Source organism: Oncorhynchus kisutch, linkage group LG15, assembly GCF_002021735.2.
Source record: "Oncorhynchus kisutch isolate 150728-3 linkage group LG15, Okis_V2, whole genome shotgun sequence".
NCBI classification, from domain to species: Eukaryota; Metazoa; Chordata; class Actinopteri; order Salmoniformes; family Salmonidae; genus Oncorhynchus; species Oncorhynchus kisutch.
In genome coordinates this window covers 47,719,741-47,739,995 of record NC_034188.2, presented here as the reverse complement: position 1 = coordinate 47,739,995, position 20,255 = coordinate 47,719,741, and the positions used below count along the sequence as shown (strand labels likewise).

General features: G+C 41.3%; 1 protein-coding gene across 3 annotated transcripts in view; it reads right to left on the bottom strand.

Annotated features, from left to right (window-relative positions):
- LOC109905358 (NADPH--cytochrome P450 reductase-like) overlaps positions 1-20,255 on the bottom strand; it is a 37,211-nt gene that overhangs the window by 2,447 nt on the left and 14,509 nt on the right. For all 3 annotated transcript variants that reach the window (XM_020502672.2, XM_020502674.2, XM_020502676.2), the window contains 13 exons: positions 10,856-10,904; positions 5,638-5,766; positions 5,025-5,174; positions 4,313-4,437; positions 3,902-3,991; positions 3,683-3,781; positions 3,310-3,426; positions 3,020-3,138; positions 2,486-2,667; positions 1,909-2,058; positions 943-1,210; positions 610-755; positions 55-140 (listed from right to left, as the gene is read on the bottom strand). In XM_020502672.2, coding sequence (XP_020358261.1) covers positions 55-140; positions 610-755; positions 943-1,210; positions 1,909-2,058; positions 2,486-2,667; positions 3,020-3,138; positions 3,310-3,426; positions 3,683-3,781; positions 3,902-3,991; positions 4,313-4,437; positions 5,025-5,174; positions 5,638-5,766; positions 10,856-10,904 — 1,710 coding nt within the window. The remainder of the gene's footprint in view (positions 1-54; positions 141-609; positions 756-942; positions 1,211-1,908; positions 2,059-2,485; positions 2,668-3,019; positions 3,139-3,309; positions 3,427-3,682; positions 3,782-3,901; positions 3,992-4,312; positions 4,438-5,024; positions 5,175-5,637; positions 5,767-10,855; positions 10,905-20,255) is intronic.

Sequence of the window (20,255 nt, the reverse complement as noted above, 5' to 3'; positions counted from 1 at the left end):
TCAATCAACTTTATTGCCAAGGGGCAAATGTTACTGGAGAAGATCCTTCCTTACCCGCAGATGTATATGTGTGCGTTGTCTGTGTGGATCTGCCTCCACAGGTCCTCCTTGTTGGTCCTCAGGAGATGCTGCACGTACACCTGGAGAGACGGTGAGAGGAAAGAGAGAGATGTCATCCTCTTGAGCTTCCAGTCTCCTTCAAACAAAAAACTGATCCTGCAAAGAAACGTGTTCCTCTTTCCTTATGAGATGAGGCAGCACAAACTCAATCTCTCAGGTATCCTCTGAGGGATAGCCTAGGACTGTATGGAGTATGTGTTGACCGTCCCCACTAATAGTACATCTAATGGTACAGAATCAGACAGGTATAGATAAAAGGTCTATACTACCAACAACCATGATCGGCAACACTCAAGAACGCTATGGAAATATGAGTACAATTTTGTCTTGGTGTCCTAACTGCAGGGTGTGTAGGCTCAGAAAACAATATGGCTGTATGGTGGTCTATGACTATCTAGTCAATAAACATGTCATATTCTAGCTACCAGAAAAGTATTGTTCACCATTTTAAATAAATGTTTTTTTGAATAACTAATAAAACAAGTATACCTTTTGCTCTTGGTCCCGAGAGAACGCGACATTGAGCTTCGTGATGACACCCGTCTTTTCAGCCTCCTCCAAATCCTCCTGGTACAGATAGTCTTCGTTCTTGTGCCTGCAGCCAAAGTACAAGACGGTCTCCCCCACCTCCTTGCCTACAGGAAAAAGCAGACCAATTGGCTTACTTGTATCCATACAAGACAGTTAAGGTGCTTTATTTTAGTCAATGTCACACAGAACATGACAACTCCTAAAGAAAGACTATGCAGCATAACAAAACAATCAGGAAATCGACACTTACACAAACATTTCCATGCTTCTATTACGGTGTCTACCATGTACCTTGCTCTTTGAGCCACCCTCGCTCCTGGATGAAGCCCATGAAGGGAGCGATGCCGGTCCCAGGACCGACCATGATGACTGGGTTGCTGGCCTTGAAGGGCAGGCGGAACTGAGACTTGCGGATGTACATGGGGACTGTGGACTTGTGCCCGTTGTCCGCAACCAGTTTGTTCTTCAGCCAAGTGGTGGCCACTCCCTTGGTGAGGCGCCCCGTTTTAGTCGTGTACTCCACCAGCACAGCACAGATGTGGATGCTATTGGGGTGGACCTAGAAAGAGAAGGCATCATTAACCACTGTTTTTAGAACACACTATTGACCTACAATGGACACTTGAAAGGTCCAATGCAGCTGTTCCCAATTAAAATAAATAAAAAATAGCTTCTTAGAAAATACCAATATGTCAAACAAGAATTTTGCTAGGACTGTCTGGAAGTGGTTTGAGTGGGGAGGGGAAAAAATGTGCTTGTTATTGGCAGAGGAGGTTTGGAATTTATTGGGCTATTAACGAACTTACCGCATGGTGATGTCACCATGGAAGGTCAAAACTCCCTCCCACAAAACAGGCCGAAATATCAGGCTCTCTTTTCAAACAGCTCTTACACTAAAAGGGAATTATCATAATTTTCCCACTTTCAAAGTATTATTCCAACCTCAGTGTGGAAATATATATATAAAACACAGGATGATACATTTTTTGACTGCAGTGGGCCTTTAATAAAACTTGGTCATTTGACATTATCTGAATATACTTCCTAGTGGAAGACAGCATCCGCTAAATAACTATTGTAAATGTAACATGAAAAATAACTGTATTAACATAGGAGGAGCTAGGGTGTGGGGTCATTAGGGGTGATGTACTGGGGTATATTCACTAGAAATCATACAAAAGAAATGCCTGTTTAGTATTTTTCTGTTGCAAAACGTTTTGCTACAATGCATGGATACACCCCTGTATATAGGCTCACTTTGGAGGAGGAGGCAATGGAGTAGTAGCGGGCCTGCAGGCGGGGCATGAGCTCACACAAGTGGTCGATGGGAGGCCGCAAGGATGGCAGATCCTCCAGGATGGCCAGGATGTTCCTGTTGTCTTCCAGCACAAAACTCTGGTACAGAGCCTAGTGGAGACCACAACAACAACAACACTCAGCTGGGATAATATGGAGTAGGTAGAAGTTGCCCTTACCACTAGTCAGGAATCTGAGATACACGAGGGTCAGATATATTTACCATCATCCAAAATTGGTTAAGGTTGGAGTTAAAATGATCCGAGATCTTTGTTTAGCGGAAACCTTTCACATGGTGTTATAGGCTTATCAAGGTTGGGGTCAATTTCATTTAAATTCAGTCAGGAAGTACATTTAAATTCTTATTCCAATTTTTATCAATTCTTTCTCAAGTTTGCTTCCTGAATTGACATTGAATTGACCCCAACTCTGACGCATACTTTCCCACTACCAATAACCCATCTTCGGTATGTGGAGGTAATCTTGACTACTTTGATTCAAATAGGAGTAGAGTTAACACGGTCTCAGAGCCACACACCTTGCCCTCGGGAGCAGACGAGGCCATCTTGCGCATGTTCTCCTGGTCCTTGGGGTCGGTGGCGTACTGGGCCAGCTCGTACAGGACGTTGGTGCGAGGCGGATGGATGATGTCCAGGTAGTGGGTCAGAGCCGTACGGTAGGTGGTGGGGCAAGGGAATGGATGCTTCTTATTGGACTCCTCTGATAAACGGCATCAGATAACATCACATTAACATTGGTTATACATTAAGGGACAGTTTCCCAGACATAGATTAAGCCTAATCTTGAACTAAAAAGTCATCTCAATTAAGCTTTTTATTTTTAGTCCAGGACTAGGCTTAATCTGGGTAAGGCAAGCCAAACCTAAGACTTAAGAGTAATAAGACAGTTGGTGAATACACAAAACTTTCTTCTGCTTCAAAAAAAGTCAATACAGTGAGAGTAACATTTCAAGAGATGTCCAAACAGAATGTGTGTGTTTAAGGATCTTCAAAAGACATTGAGAGATATTCGGAGGACTGAGTCAAGGTGTTGCGTAAGGTCAGTGCCGTACCATCAAGGTTATTGAGAGAAATAACCGTATCAAGGTCCACGCCAAGGATCTGTCCCAGCTTGTTCACGATTGCTGTGTCATTGGTGGGATATACGGCAACGTGGTCTCCCGACTCATATCTACAAAGACAGAATGACAAAGGGTTTTTTCAAGTAATCTTGCCACTATGTGAAAAGGCATAATTTCATCCAAGAAGTGTAGCCTATTCCTTTTAAGGAAATATTGTCTGGGAGGTAGAGATAGATTGGTAACTATACATAGACAAAGTTACGTCTCTCTCTCTCTCTTACCTAATCTTGGAGCCTGTAATGTCGACTTCAAGGTGCATGAGATGCCTGTTGCCTGCTTTGTTGAGCTTGCGGTTAACAATGACTGGAGCCAGGAAGGGGTTTTTTGCATCAAAAGGCCTGGGGGAAAAGGATCAATAGAATTTCAAACCAGTGAACTGTGCACATCAGCATGCAGAGACAACATAAGGTAAATCATAGAGGCGAACATAGATGGATGAAGCAGTGTTGCACTTCAGCATTCCAACAAAGAAATACCCTTTAGCTCCACTAGGGGGCAGTAATACTTGTTTTGAGTGAGATCTATAAAACATGAATTAAACTCTGTAGCAGATATTGTAATGACAAATGAAGATGATGGGGTAAAATAACTCACGGTTTCTGGGTCTCAAAGCTCTTCAGACACCCAAACTCTCCTGTGTAGACCTTGTTCATGTTGATGTCATTGTGCTCCTTGAGCTCGTACTGACGAATGCTAATGTAGAGCGAGAGGGCCTACAGTTAATCTGCAAATCACTCCTTCCATACTCTTTGTGTATGTGAATTGTGGAGGGAAATTCTTCATGTGAAAAATACAATAAATTGGGCTAAGTACCTGGAGTCCTCTCCTGAAGCCTCCACTCCAAAGTGCTCACACATGGCTGGCCAGAACTGCTCCCTCCATGTCACAAAGTCCTCCTCCAGGCTGAACAATGAAAAGAAGCAGAAAACACCCTCTTATTTTGATCCCGACATCAGGGGTCTGAAAACATCGGTCACACTTTGATTCGGGAGTGATCCAAGGTTATGTACCAATTATTTCTCCTTCCTCACAAAGTGTACACTCGTTCACTTCCCTTCACTGATTTGAAAGGAAATTGCTGGTATAAGAAATATGGTGGAAGCTTCCATTAGCCCATGCCTCCACTAATTCAATGCCTTTAGATTTGTGGGAAGTAGTAAACAAGTGCACTCTTCAGGATAAAGGAGATATTGGGACGCACCCCTCCAACGCAGCCTCACTCACTTGCCATCGTCGTCTCCCATGCCCAGGTCGAAGACCCTCTTGGCTCCCAGCTCCTCCAGCCTCTTGTCCACATACGCACCCATGGCATTGTAGTGTTCATATGTCTTGTTACCCAACGCAAACACCTGCAGGGAGTCAACATCATGTCAACATCAGTTCAACATATTCAATATAAGATAGGATACTATATACACAATATTTAAAACACAAGACACACAGAGACATGCACACACACTGAATGCAAGCTCCCACAGCTTGTACATTGTGAAAGTTTATCATCTTCCACTCAGTGTAATTAATGCTGTCTTTCTAGTCTAGGACAGAAAGACAATGGCAGGGAGCGAAAGGAGCCCAAGTGACCTTTCAGAGTGCCTGGCCAGATTCATTTAAGTCAGAAGTTAAATACTTCACCCCATTGAGGGCAGGACCGTTGGATCGACCACGACAACGCCCAACCAGCCAGGATGGCACGCATGTCAGCTATGGCCGAAGCCAGAATTCAACCATACACATAAAGCCTATTTTTTGCATGTTGTCATTACTCATCTCGGTCTCACACTAAAGTTCATTGATGTGAAACACACATTTGAAAGTGAACATTTGGCAAATGTATGTGAATGGAGCCAATATATGTTTTTCTAGGACAAACTCTGTCCCTGATTATGAATGACAGGGAGGAGAAAGAGAGCGAGAGAGACAAAGAGATACTCACAGTGTAGTTGACTCCATTCAGTTCCCCGTCACTCTCCTGCAGCCAGTCATAGAAGTCCTGGGCATTGTCCGTTGGGTCTCCCTCTCCGTACGTGGCCATGCAGAAGATGGCCAGGGAGTTGTCAATCTCAGCCAGACGGGACAGCTCACACTGTGAATTAAAAGATGCCAGGACATTATAGAGATTTGCTATTACACATGCTGTATGCCATTCAGGGCACTAGTAGCTTTTCAATTTTCAGAACAGGTCCTTGGCTCAAGAGACTAATACTGATCTGTGCTATAAAGCCTGTGTGAAAAGCAAACACACCATGACTGAAGCGAATCCTGGACCAGTGTGAGTTGCGGGTCCAAGACCCAGGACCAGAGTACCAGGTTATTGTGATGCGGCAACACGAGTCGCATGGTACTTTTTGCCCGTGGTAAACAAGCTAGCTTGCTAACGTCAGGTAGAATGCAAAAAAAATCGCACCCTAATGCAGTTATCAGGTCTTGTGAAAATACAATTGTAGTAAAATTCTCAAACGAGCCACGAAACTGGGTACCGAATTTCAACGCCCTAAAATCGTTCCTTTGAACTATATAATCCCTGATATAGAAATGTCGTTAGTTACCATGTCGTATTCCTCGGGGTCGGCAGCCATGCCCTTCATACCGTAGCGCTGCGCGTCTTTGGACAGCCGGTTGGCAAACTCCTCGCCCGTGCCTGTCTGAGAGCCGTAGAATACCACAATGTTCCTACCCTGTAGAGGGAAATAGCAGCAACAGTTGGAATGAGGGCCAGGAGTTTTTTACTGACCACATGACCTGGAGCCAGGAAAAAAAACTCCAGGCCATACTTATAAACAAATCCCAATCCACCCTGCTGCCATTCAACTTTTTTCTGTCCAATAACGAGGTAAAATATTACATTATACAAGTTAGAGCATTGTGTTCTGTGATAGAATAAATACACTAGGAAAAGATTCCTAATATTGAGTTGCACCCCCCCCCTTTTGCCCTCAGAACAGACTCAATTCGTCGTAGCATGGACTCTACAAGGTGTCGAAAGCAGGGATTCTGGCCCATGTTGACTTTAATGCTTCCCACAGTTGCGTCAAGTTGGACGGTGGTCCATTCTTGACACATACAGGAAACTGTTGAGAGTGAAAAACCCAACAGCGTTGCAGTTCTTGACAAACCGGTGCGCCTGGCACTTACTACAATAGCCCGTTCAAAGGCACCAAAATCTTTTGTCTTGAGCATTCACACTGTGAATGGCACACATACATAATCCATGTCTCAATAGAGTACCACAGTATGAGTCATAATACCCATAAAAACAGTGGTCAAACAGGGAAATAGTTGTTATTCCAATAGTTATTCCACCATTCATTTCTCTCACTGGAGATATTAGAAACACATAAAATAAGGGTTTAGTGAAGGCTTACTCTGGCGGGACGTTTTGATAACCATTTAAATCTCCCCAGGACAAGCCGACTTATCAATATATTAACCTGTATTTACCCCCCAGAAATGAAATAGTAATTAGCTGCTAATGTGGCTATCATAAAGAACTACAAATGCCACGATCTGGACGAGACTGCCGAATCGATTCAAAGGTAAGAATCTCTGGATTAATAACTATGTTAGCTAAATGTACTATTTGTAGTTGTATTTATTAAGGATCCCCATTAGCTGCAAAATAAGGCAGTTTATACAATTTACAGTTATATATACAGTTTATACAAAAACATTACAATACATTCACAGATTTCACAACACTGTGGGCCCACAGGCCTCTACTCCACCACTACCACATACAGTTGAAGTCGGGGGTTTACATACACTTAGGTTGGAGTCATTAAAACTTGTTTTTCAACCACTCCACAAATGTCTTGTTAACAAACTATAGTTTTGGCAAGTCGGTTAGGACATCTATGTGCATGAAACAACACATTTTTCCAACAATCGTTTACAGACAGATTATTTCACTTATAATTCATTGTATCACAATTCCAGTGGGTCAGAAGTTTACATACACTAAGTTGACGGTGGAGTTAAACAGCTTGGAAAATTCCAGAAAATTATGTCCTGGCTTTAGAAGCTTCTGATAGGCTAATTGACATCCTTTGAGTCAATTGGAGGTGTACCTGTGGATGTATTTCAAGGCCTACCTTCAAACTCAGTGCCTCTGATTGACATCGTGGGAAAATCAAAATAAATCAGCCAAGACCTCAGAAAACAATTGTAGACCTCTACAAGTCTGGTTCATCCTTGGGATAAATTTTCAAATGCCTGAAGGATCCACGTTCATCTGTACAAACAATAGTACACAAGTATAAACACCATGGGACCACGCAGCCGTCATACCGCTCAGGAAGAAGATGCGTTCTGTCTCCTAGAGATGCACGTACTTTGGTGCGAAAAGTGCAAATCAATCCCAGAACACCAGCAAAGGACATTGTGAAGAAGCTGGAGGAAACAGGTACAAAAGTATCTATATCCATAGTAAAACGAGTCCTATATTGACATAACCTGAAAGGCCACTCAGCAAGGAAGAAGCCTCTGCTCCAAAACCGCCATAAAAAAACAGACTATGGTTTGCAACTGCACATGGGGACAAAGATCATACTTTTTGGAGAAATGTCCTCTGGTCTGATGAAACAAAAATAGAACTGTTTGGCCATAATGACCATCGTTATGTTTGGGGGAAAAGGGGGAGTCTTGCGAGCCGAAGAACACCATCCCAACCGTGAAGCACGGGGGTGGCAGCATCATGTTGTGGGGTGCTTTGCTGCAGGAGGGACTGGTACACTTCACAAAATAGATGGCATCCTGAGACAGGAAAATTATGTGGATATATTGAAGCAACATCTCAAGACATCAGTCAGGAAGTCAAAGCTTGGTTGCAAATTGGTCTTCCAAATAGACAAAGACCCCAAGCATACTTCCAAAGTTGTGGCAAAATGGCTTAAGGACAACAAAGTCAAGGTATTGGAGTGGCCATCACAAAGCCCTGACCTCAATCCCATAGAACATTTGTGGGCAGAACTGAAAAAGCGTGTGCGAGCAAGGAGGCCAACTAACCTGACTCAGTTACACCAGCTCTGTCTGGAGGAATGGGCCAACATTCACCCAACTTATTGTGGGAAGGTTGTGGAAGGCTACCCGAAACGTTTGACCCAAGTTAAACAATTTAAAGGCAATGCTACCAAATAATAATTGAGTGTATGTAAACTTCTGATTCACTGGGAATGTGATGAAATAAATAAAAGCTGAAATAAATAATTCTCTACTATTATTCTGACATTTCAGTCTTAAAATAAAGTGGTGATCCTAACTGACCCAAGACAGGGATTTTTACTAGGACTAAATGTCAGGAATTGTGAAAAACTGAGTTTAAATATATTTGGCTACGGTGTATGTCACCGTAAACTGTCACCGTAAACTTCCGACTTCAACTGTATCTACAGTACAAAATCCATGTGTACGTGTGTGTATAATGCATATGTTATTGTGTGTGTGTGTGTGTGTATGTCTGTTTGTGTTGCTTCACAGTCACCGCTCTTCCATATTTTTATAGTTTTTTTTTTTACTGCTTGCGTCAGTTACTTGATGTGGATTAGAGTTCCATGTAGTCATGGCTCTATGTAATACTGTGCACCTCCCATAGTCTGCTCTGGACTTGGGGACTGTGAAGGGACCTCTTGTGGCATGTCTTATGGGGTATGCATGGGTATCTGAGCTGTGCACCAGTAGTTCAAACTAGGGTTGCAAATTTTGGGCAATATTCAGAGGTGGAAACTTTGTGGAAATTATCAGGAATATATGGGAATTAAAACTTCTTGCGGCACCCCTCGACAACATGCCGCTGAAAAGGCAGCACGCGAAATTCATACATTAACAAGTGCAATACACTAAATGAAAGAAACTTCTTGTTAATCTACCCATCGTGTCCGATTTCAAAAAGGCTTTACAGTGAAAGCACAACATATGATTATGTTAGGTCAGAGCCAAGTCACAAAAACACACACAGCTATTTTTCCAGCCAAAGAGAGGAGTCACAAAAAGCAGAAATATAGATAAAATTAAATCACTAACCTTTGATGATCTTCATCAGATGACACTCATAGGACATCATGTTACACAATACATGTATGTTGTGTTCGATAAAGTGCATATTTATATCCAAACATCTCAGTTTACATTGGCGCATTATGTTCAGTTATGTTTTGCTTCCAAAATATCCAGTGATTTTGCAGAGAGCCACATCAATTTACAGAAATACTCATAATAAGCATTGATAAAAGATACAACTGTTATTCACAGAATTAAAGATATACTTCCCCTTAACAGGAATATATGGGAATTAACAGAAATATATGCAAATGATTATTAATACCATTTAAAATGGTTTAATGAATGAATGAGCGGAGTTTGCCTTTTTTCCCAAAATGTAATTCAAGGTGCACCAAAGCTTTTTACTAAATCATTCTTTATGTAATTTCTTAGTTTCATAGTGTAGTTTCTTCTTTTTATTCAGTTTAGTCACATGATTTCTCAATTTGCAATACGTTTGCCAATCGGTTGTGCAGCCAGACTTCATTTGCCATTCCTCTTGCCTCATCTCTCTCAACCATACAATTTTTCAATCATCAATCTACAGGGAACAAACAGTTTTTACAGTCATTTTCTTAAATGGGTGCATGCTTATTAGTGACTGGAATAAGCAATTGTGTCAAGTGCAGTGTCTGTTTGCGCCTCATTACACACCACAGACCAACAAACATTCTTTACATCAACAGCATCATACACTATATTAGGCCCAGCCTTTAGAACTTTGGTGTTCCTAGATATGGCTACTATATTGTGATCAATATATCCGATGGATCTATATACTGCTTTCAAGCTAATTTCTGCAGCATTAGTAAAGATGTGGTGAATACATGCTGATGATTTCCTTCCTGTGCAGGAATTTGATGCTAATTAGCATTTTCGAACCTGAGAGTAAATTGAACCGAATATATTGATAAAAATCACCTTGTCCGAGAGAGATGTACATGGTTATCAAAACATCACGCCAGGGTGAGCCTACATGAAGCACAACCTTTATTTTAAGTGTTTCTAAAATCCCCTATTGGTATTATGGCTATTTTCGCACCTCCAGTGTTGGGCTCTATGGTCTCAAGGCTTAGAAATCCTTCTTTAACCTGTCTCCTCCCCTTCCTCTACAATGATTGAAGTGGATTTAATAAGTGACATCAATAAGGGATCATAGCTTTCTATGTCATGGAAAGAGCAGGTCTTCTTTATGATTTGTATACTCAATGTATGTCACCATTCATGGTTCCCATGATAAATCATTAGACAGTGAGCAACAGAGACAAGATGAAATGATGGCGTAAAATACCATCATTATTTTATTTATTTCATCTTCTGATATCTGGGGACTTTGCAGCCAAATCACACTTGCTTACTCAAGCCTATATCAATTTCAATTTCCTATATCAAGATCAGCTAGTAACGTTACTGCGCAGACCTAGGTTCAAATGCAATTTGAAATCTTTCAAATACATTTAGCGTTTGCTCTTTTCAACCTGGATTGCCAGATGGCCACGGTTTTCACCTTTTCGACAATTCTATTGACTATTGTACCAGAAAAGCACAATCCAGCCCAGAACATATTTCAAATTATTTCAAATAGCATTTGAACCCAGGTCTGGACTGAGGAGTCCGGAGGATCCACTGTCAAGCTGCCCTCTAGCTAAGAACCATTATGTAAAGCCAGTCTAGTAGCTTGACCATTGTCCTTCCCACCCCCAATATACCGGAAAATAGAAAAACACTAACTGTTTTCTTCATCTTCTCAATAAAACTAGTCTCTCGAGTAGAAGGTGCTCTGAAAGAAAAAGAAGACAAATGTTATGTACTTTCAAAGTCTATTGAGAAAATCATACACTGAAAAATCATTCTTTCACCACTATATGCTGGGACATTAAACACTGCAAATCAATTATGCTTTTCACAAACAAGAAAAGCACATGCCTGGTACAGGGACGATCACTTTTCACACTAATAGTTTCACATGATGAACATTAATAGGAATGTTACAAGCATGTCATTGGAGGACCTTCACAATTTCCTATAGCCTGGTTGCCAGATCGGTTTGTGTTTCAGCCAACATTGCTTGGCATGACAGTGAACACCACAACAGAGGAGTTGGCTAAAAGAATGTCAGGCTATCTTGTTTAAGAACCTATTCTCACTACGAGAGACTGCCAAGAGAGTGAGAAAATACCCTCGGCTAGACCTTTTACTGCAATGTAAACTTGTTAACTTGTCACATCTTCGAACGCTGCTTCCGGAGGCAGCGCATGTCACTGGCCCGATTGTCTGATCTTCATGTCTTAAAGTAATGATGGACTGTCGTTCCTCTTTGCTTATTTCAGCTGTTCTTGCCATAATATGGATGGTCCACAAATTAACTTTTAACAAGGAACACCTGTTAATTGAAATGCATTCCAGGTGACTAACTCATGAAGCTGGTTGAGAGAATGTCAAGTGTGCAATGCTCTCATCAAGACAAAGGGTGGCTACTTTGAAGAATCTCAAATATATTTTGATTTAACACTTTTGTTTACAACATGATTCCATATGTTATTTCATAGTTTATGTCATCACTATTATGCTAGAATGTAGAAAATAGTAAAAATATAGAAAAACCCTGGAATGAGTAGGTGCGTCCAAACTTCTGACTGGTACTGTATTTCAAAAAGTGAGGCTATCACATTTTGTACCATATTCAACAGTCTAAAGAGAGACTGTACTTCCTGATTTGGCCTCGTTTTAGATTTGGTCATTAAGAAATGCAAACGGCCATGACTGAATTCAAACCTGAGTTGGTTTCGTGTGTGTGTGTTCGCAGGTGGGACACCTCAGCTGGTGTGCGACTGTGACAAAATTGGTTTGACTTTGGATAGCCTCTCTCTTTGGATAGCCTAGTCGGGGCTAGTTAGGAATCATCAAATTACACAATGTAAATGAGACAATATGTTCATGTTGCACACCATTTAGTTGTCATTAAATACTTTCAATATTTGTATATACATTTTTACTATATTAGTTACAATGTTTTAAAGTCATTGAAATTTGGAGCCATTGGAATTTTAACATTGTCCCATAGGGATATCCAAAGTCAACCCACATTTACCACAGGCATTCTGATCGGGGTGTGCAGCTGCACTTGTCGTGGAGAATTGTCTCAGAAATATAATACTCTTACAAGAACTTGTGAATTCAATACAAACTTTAATACAAAGTAGCAAAACTGAGCACTTCCATGGAAGGACCCTATCACAAACATAACAGGGCCGAGCCCCTCCATGGAAAGAGACTAAATTCTCATATTACAGAGTCCTGCCTTTATAGGATTTCAGTCTTTGCATAACGTATAGAGTCCCCTCCCTCTATATGAAAATAGCTTCCCTTGACCTTTCTCCATTATTTTATTTTCATCTTAGAGCTTGCTCGTTCACGCCCACATCTGCTTTTGGTTAGGTTATAATGATGGTAGCACCCTTTTCACTTTCTAAAAATAATGTATGCATTGCATGCTTATGTTTTACGTGTTAGTCATCAGTTATCTTGCTTTCATCCTTCTTCCTGTATCCTTCTGACCATAGTACGTCCAGCTGTCATAAATGTACGTATGGTCTTGGTTATTGTACTCTTTCAAAAATAGAGTATAGCCTGGGTGTCATATGGCCTGGCAACTAGACCTATTTAATGCTCAGCTCTCCTTAATGGTTCGCTCCAACACACTCTGAATTGATGATTACTTCTGTGCTGCCAAATGTGGGCAGGATGGAAACAAACCCAACCGTCATTTGTTGTGATGCAGTCACGACCATAAGTCTCACAAAATTCAGTTTTGGACGAGACCAATTTGATCCTATTTACAATTTGTAGTCAAATTTGACAGTAGAATAAATGCTTGACTCATATCAAATCTCAAATTGTATTGGTTACATACAGATGTTATTGCGGTTGTAGCGAAATGCTGGGTGTTCCTAGCTCCAACAGTGCAATAGTACCTAACAATTCACAACAATAGACACAAATCTAAAAGTAAAAGAATGGAATTAATATATAAATATTAGATTGAGCAATGTCGGAGTGGCATTTACTAAATTACAGTAGAATAGAATACAGTATATACATATGAGATGAGTAAAGCAGTATTTAAACATTATTAAAGTGGCCAGTGATTCCAAGTCTATGTATATAGGGCAGCAGCCTCTAAGGTCAGGGTTGAGTAACTGACGGAAGCCAGCTAGTGATGGCTATTTAACAGTCTGATGGCCAGCCTTGAGATAGCTGTTTTTCATTCTCTCAGTCCTAGCTTGGATGTACCTGTACTGACCTCGCCTTCTGGACGATAGCGGGGTGAACAGGCCATGGCGGTTTATGTCCTTGATCTTTTTGGCCTTCCTGTGACAACGGGTGCTGTAGCTGTACTCAATGACACATAGGCTGGGGGGGGGTTTCTACTTAGCTAACATATGTTCATGTTTTAAGACGGTCATAGCAAGGTTCATTTAGCCATTTGATTTGGAGTTTTAGGCACTTAGGGTATATAAAATAAATTACAATTATTTGATGAAACATTGAATTTGGCCTTATTGCTTAGTCCATAGAAATGTATCGAACAACAGCTTTATAAATGGATAAAGACAGCCCCCACCCCCCCAAAATTTAAATGAAGTTGGTCTGAAGTGCTGATAAGAGAAAAAACATGTTTTTATGCATTTAACACCTTATTTGAGGCACTGAACTATCTTCATATATTCACTTCCATAATTTTTCTTACTGCTAACCGGCTACCTTCAGACTAGTTTTGAGGCTTGTGGGCGTCCTAGAGCAAACTGACAGAAGTTGGCAGATCGGATGTACCAACTTCATACAAGTATCGTGATGCTTGTGGGGGTCGTAGAGCAAAACGGAAAACATCATCATACTTGTGAGTCTCACATCTTTGCATAGAGGGCTCAAAATATACTGACCAAAAATAAACGCAACAACTAGCGATTTTACTGCGTCACAGTTCATATAAGGAAATCAGTCAATTCATTAGGCTAAGCATTTCACATGACTGAGCAGGGGTGCAGCCATGGGTGAGCCTGGAAACACATAAGCTCACACATTGGGGAGCCAGTCCCAGCCAATCAGAATTAGTTTTCCACCACATAAAGACTGTATTACAGTCAGTTTCATCAGCTGTCCAGGTGGCTGGTGTCAGACAATCCTGCAGGTGAAGAAGCTGGATGTGGAGGTCCTTGGCGTGGTTACACATGGTCTGCGGTTGTGAGGCCGGTTGGACGTACTGCGAAATTCTCTAAAAAGAAGTTGGAGGCGGCTTATTGTAGAGAAATGAACATTAAATTATCTGGCAACAGCTCTGGTGGACATTCCTGCAGTTAGCATGCCAATTGCACGCCCTCTCAAAACGTGAGACATCTGTGGCATTCTGACAAAAGGATAAAATGCTCACCAACAGGGATATAAACAAATTTGTGCACAACATTTGAAAAATGTTTTTTCTGGGATCATTTCTTTCAGCTTATGAAACATGGTACAAGCAGTTTACGTGTACCGTTTATATTTTTGTTTAGTATAATAAACATAAGAGCCCAGCAAAATGGATGAGTGTGACGGTATAGCAGGAACAACGGCACCTAGTGGTCAAAACCTGGTACTTTCATACTTTATGGTAAATGATGCAAGGGACTTCAACTACTAATTTCTCTTTGGGGAAAAAAACTTCCAGATTCACAGGGAATACATTACATAGTATGGAAAAGCAATATTCCAAGCTACAGCTTCATAGTAATTGTCCAAAAGACAATTTATACTGGTTGTTGGGGTGGGATTGCATGGGGTGTGGGGCGGGGGGGGGGTATGTTCTGTGGGTGGCTTGTCGTCCAACAAAATGTGGACTCCTCCCATCTTACACATTGGTAGGAAAAAGTTTACCCAACATCTGATTTGGAACACTATATTTATTTAATAAACATAAATTAACATTTGGATGCAATCAATTAGCTGAATTTCTCAGATCAAATTATATTGAAACAAAATAATGATTCATGACTTGGTAACAGGAAATACATTTATTTCCATGACATACTTTAAAAGTAAATGTTAGACTGAAGTACAATCAACTTTTAAAAAGTTACTTATAATGCAACATCAATTGAAAATCTTTTGGATATCAGAGCAACCTTGAAGGAATCTTATTTGAGTCAGAAAAGGATGTTCAGAGGGAAGATGTACACAACCTTTTCAGAGAGCATATCCAACTGGCAAATCTCAATCTTAACCAAGACTTAAAAATAACTGATGTTGGCAAAAGATGGAGGGAAAGAGCATAACTAACGGAATTACAGTTAACGAAAACGTATGCTCAATCCAGTATAAACTAACCTATTATACAAGTGACAAAATGTACAAATTCTACAGCACAACAGCAGTCATGTCTTCAGTGTAAAATTAATAATTACTCAATAATGAATGCTTTCTGGGAATGCTGTAAAGTCCAGAAATTGTGGGCGGAAATAGAAAGATGGCTGCCAGAAGTATAACAAATGTAAACATACTTTTAATCCATCTGTCTGCATATTTCAAGACATGGCAACCCGATCGGTTGGACAATTCTCTTCTAATCACTCATCTTGAAAAAACTAAATCAATCAATCCGCCATCATTAACACACAGGAAAATTCTAATTATTTATTATTTAAATATTGAATGTGGGTGGGCTATGGAGAGAAACAAAATGGTGCAGTTTCAGGCCATGTCGCGGAAAGTGATGCAGGCGCTGTAGATGTGGGTGTGTGTGAGTGGGTCTGGCAGGTTTCAGCAAGATAAATCTAAGACTTTATTAATACTTTTTAATGCCACTTGGAATGCAATTTCAGACCAATTCTACAACAAAAGACCTCTGCAAAAAGTACTGAAGGACACCAATTACTTAAGTTTAGGGACATTGTGCAAATGTGTTCATTAACAAGGAAACAGTTAAAGTACAGGGTTGACATTGTAACCAACAGGGCAATGTTAGATGCATATAAAAAAGAAAACAATTGCTGATGCCAATCCACTACCTACCAGACCTGGGACAACGAACTTCAACTACACTCAAAATGAAGGGAAGAAACAACTTGCTCTCGCTCTCTGTCGAGTCGTACTACACCGGCTCCAACGCTCGTCAGATGAGGCAGGGCTTGCCAACTATTACAGACTACAAAGGGAAGCACAGCCGAGAGCTGCCCAGTGACAAGCCTACCAGATGAGCTAAATTACTCTGTTCGCTTCGAGGCAAGTAACACTGAAACATGCATGACAGCAGCAGCTGTTCCGAACGACTGTGTGATCACACTCTCCGCAGCCGATGTGAGTAAGACCTTTAAACAGGTCAACATTCAAGGTCGCAGGGCCAGACAGATTACCAGGATGAGTACTCCAAGCATGCGCTGACCAACTGGCAAGTGTCTTCACTGAAATGTTCAACCTCAACACAATTATCCCAGAAACCAATTTGCATACCGCCCCAAAGGATCCAATCTCTACTGTACTCCACACTGCCCTTTCACACCAGGACAAAACAAACACCTATGTGAGAAGGCTATTCACTGACTACAGCTCAGAGTTCAACACCATAGTGCCTTCAAAGCTCATTACTAAGCTAAGGACCCTGACACTAAACACCTCCCTCTGCAGCTGGATCCTGGACTTCCTGATGGGTCGCCCCCAGGTGGTAAGGGTAGGTAACAACATACTCGCTACGCTGATCCTTAGCACACATCCGACGGGCCCCAGTGTTCAGTCCCCTCCTGTACTCCCTGTTCACTCATTAAGTTTGCCGATGACACAACAGTGTCTGATCACCAACAACGACGAGACAGAATATAGGGAGGAGGTCAGAGACCTGGCCGTGTGGTGCCAGGACAACAACCTCTCCCTCGACGTGTTCGGGACTAAGGAGATGATTGTGGACCCATTCTCATCGACGGGGCTGTAGTGGAGCAGGTTGAGAGCTTCAAGTTCCTTGGTGTCCACATCACCATCAAACTAACATGGTCAAAGACAGTCGTGAAGAGGGCACGACAAAACCTATTCCCCCTTAGGAGACTGAAAAGATTTGGCATGGGTCCTCAGATCCTCAAAAGGTTCTACAGCTGCACCATCGAGAGCATCCTGGTTGCATCACTGCCTGGTATGGCAACTGCTCGGCCTCCGACCACAAGGCACTACAGAGGGCAGTGAGTACGGCCCAGTACATCACCGGGGCCAAGCTTCCTGCCATCCAGGACCTCTATACCAGGCGGTGTCCGAGGAAGGCCCTAAAAATTGTCGAAGACTCCAGCCACCCTAGTCATAGACTGTTCTCTCTGCTACCACACGGAAAACGGTACCGGAGCGTCAAGTCTAGGTTCAACAGGCTTCCAAACAGCTTCTACCCCCAAGCCATAAGACTACTGAACATCTAATCAAATGGCTACCCAGATCTCTTGCATTGTCCCCTCCCCCCCCTTTACACTACTGCTACTCTCATTATAAATGCATAAGTCACTTAAATAATTATACCCACATATATATATATTAACCTCAAATTACATCAAACAAATTACCCCGCACATTGACTACCAGTACCCCCTGTATTTAGCCTCGCTATTATTTTACTGCTGCTCTTTAATTATTTGTTACCTTCTTATTCTTTTTGGTATTTTTCTTAAAACGGCATTGTTGGTTAAGGGATTGTAAGTAAGCATTTCACTGTAAGGTCTACTGTTGTATTTGGAGCATGTGACAAATTAAATGTATTTTGATTTATCATGACATTTGTCTTAGTTCTCCAACTCCACCTCGACTTGTTTCAATACAAATATTTTCTTCTTATATCTCCTCCTGAGGGTGCTGGACTTCGTGATGAGCGGATCCATCAAGGTGCCGGATTTTCCCTCTGCTTGCTCTGCAAATTTGTCTGCATCCTTCATCAGGCTGCCAGATACCTCCAGCAGTTTCTTCTTTTATTTTCTCTACAGCGCATCTATGTTGTCCTCTGCAGCTTTTCTCTTCTGCCCTTACACAGCACGTTACCTCTTCTCCTGGTCCAGGTGTGCTCTGTATTTTGACCTTGCTGATAAAGCAGAGGTCAGTAGCTCCTTGGTGAGAGGGACCTTTACAACCCCACCACAGACTGACATAATCCCACACCAGTCCCTGGGTAATGATTGTACCCTCCTAGGGCTGGTGTGGTGACCGTATTACCGCCAAGCCTGCGGTCTTGAGTCACGAAGGCAGTCAAATTCCACATGTCCGTTTAGTCACGGTTATTAGGCTTCTCCAAGCGCCGTTGCTGCTGCTGGTCATTAGTAGCCTATCGAACTTGCTAACTGCCTGATACTCAGCACGCCATTGTCCCTGTAATCACTCTGACATCAATGGAAAATCAAATCAAACACTTCATGAAAGACCATGAGCTCATGTTGCGCAACATTTCTATAGGCTATGCAATAGTGGGAGAAAACATGGCCGCTAATAAAAAAGAGGATCTAATGAGCTTCTATAGGCTCGGCCTACTATATTTATTTCTTAACTTTACTAATATTAAGCACATTGCTTATATTCACAACAGGAGTATAGCCTACCTGGCTGGCATGAAAATAATCCAAAGTGTCCTCCATTCACTATTTAAGTGCGTAGATGACATGTATTTTTTCCTGCTGCACATTTCTATACAGATGCATGATAATGGTCCATTCTAAATCATAACAAATGTCACACATATACTAAATAATATATGTAAAGACAAGATCAAATCAAGAATAGTCTGATGGGTGACAATATTAGCCCATCACTTGGAATTATATTGGAATTATATTATGACTTGTGAATGAAGCCCAGCATAAGAAACAATGCCTTTTTTAGCGAGTTGTTCGAATCATAGTCGCACACCTCATGTAGCCTAGCCCATAGGCCTATATGTTTTAATAAAGGTTTGTAATCACAACTAAATTGGCCAAATAACTTCTTTAAATTTAGCACATGAATTCACTTTATAAGGGGTGTAGCGCCTAACTGGCATATATATATATAAGCAACACGTGAGTTCCAAATTTGGGGAAGATCATTTTCACCATAAAAATGCACCTTTATAATAAAAGCATTACATGCATAATTGCATTTGCAGTCACTCTTGATAATGGCGTTTTCCGCTAATGGAACATTTGCGCTTATAGCCTACTGCCATGTGTGCATTGGTGCGCTTGTAATGTGAAGAAATAGCCTAATAGTTTTATCAACATTTTAAGCTAAATGTTCTGATCTGTTGCATTAGCCACATTGCATAAACAATGTTTTTTTGATGCTAGTAATGGTTGTATTAATGTGGGATCTATCGCATCCCACAACTGTCCCAGACAGTTTAGAATATTTATTTCTCGCACAGAATAGGTCGACTTTTGTACTATTGGGATAGATTGACATAGGCTAATGATTTTGCGTTTCGTTAGACCTACTCATCTTGTTGGCTGCCGAGAAGTAAATGTGGACAGTTCATACAATATCGTCAATATACACCTCGGAATTGGACAAGGACACGCGCAGTTGCATCCCCGATGTGTCTGTCTTCACTTGTAGCCTGTGAGAAAGACCCGATCACGTGACAGTGAGCCGTGTGAATTAAAGACGCTTCGGATTGAGCAGCACACTCAGAGAGAAGGGCACAACGCAACACTTTGTGCTGCAAAGGGCATAGATTTTTTTTTGAGTGCATTAGGGTGCATTACGGCCACAAAGGGGATGCCGCCATGAAGGCAGTGCTGTCAAATTGTGAATGAGGCTATTGGTGTGTACAGACTGCGCAAAAAACAAAAGCAGAGCACATGCCTTTCAAGTGACTTTAAAAAAAATCATTATTAGAGCCTCAGCATGCAGCCTTACAATGCATTAAAAACAAAAACATGTTGTCAATGTTTGTAGAACAACTAAAGTTACTAGAATAACTCTAAACTAAGCAAATAGGAGTACCTATTTCTTTGTTAACCGCTCCACACAGAATAGCCGCATGTCCGCACTCCCTCAAATCATTGAGAAAATATTTAGCTTTGTCCAATTGTATTCTTCATACTATAAAATAATATAAAAATAACACCACAGTATTATAAGCATATCATGTCTGCTAAATTAA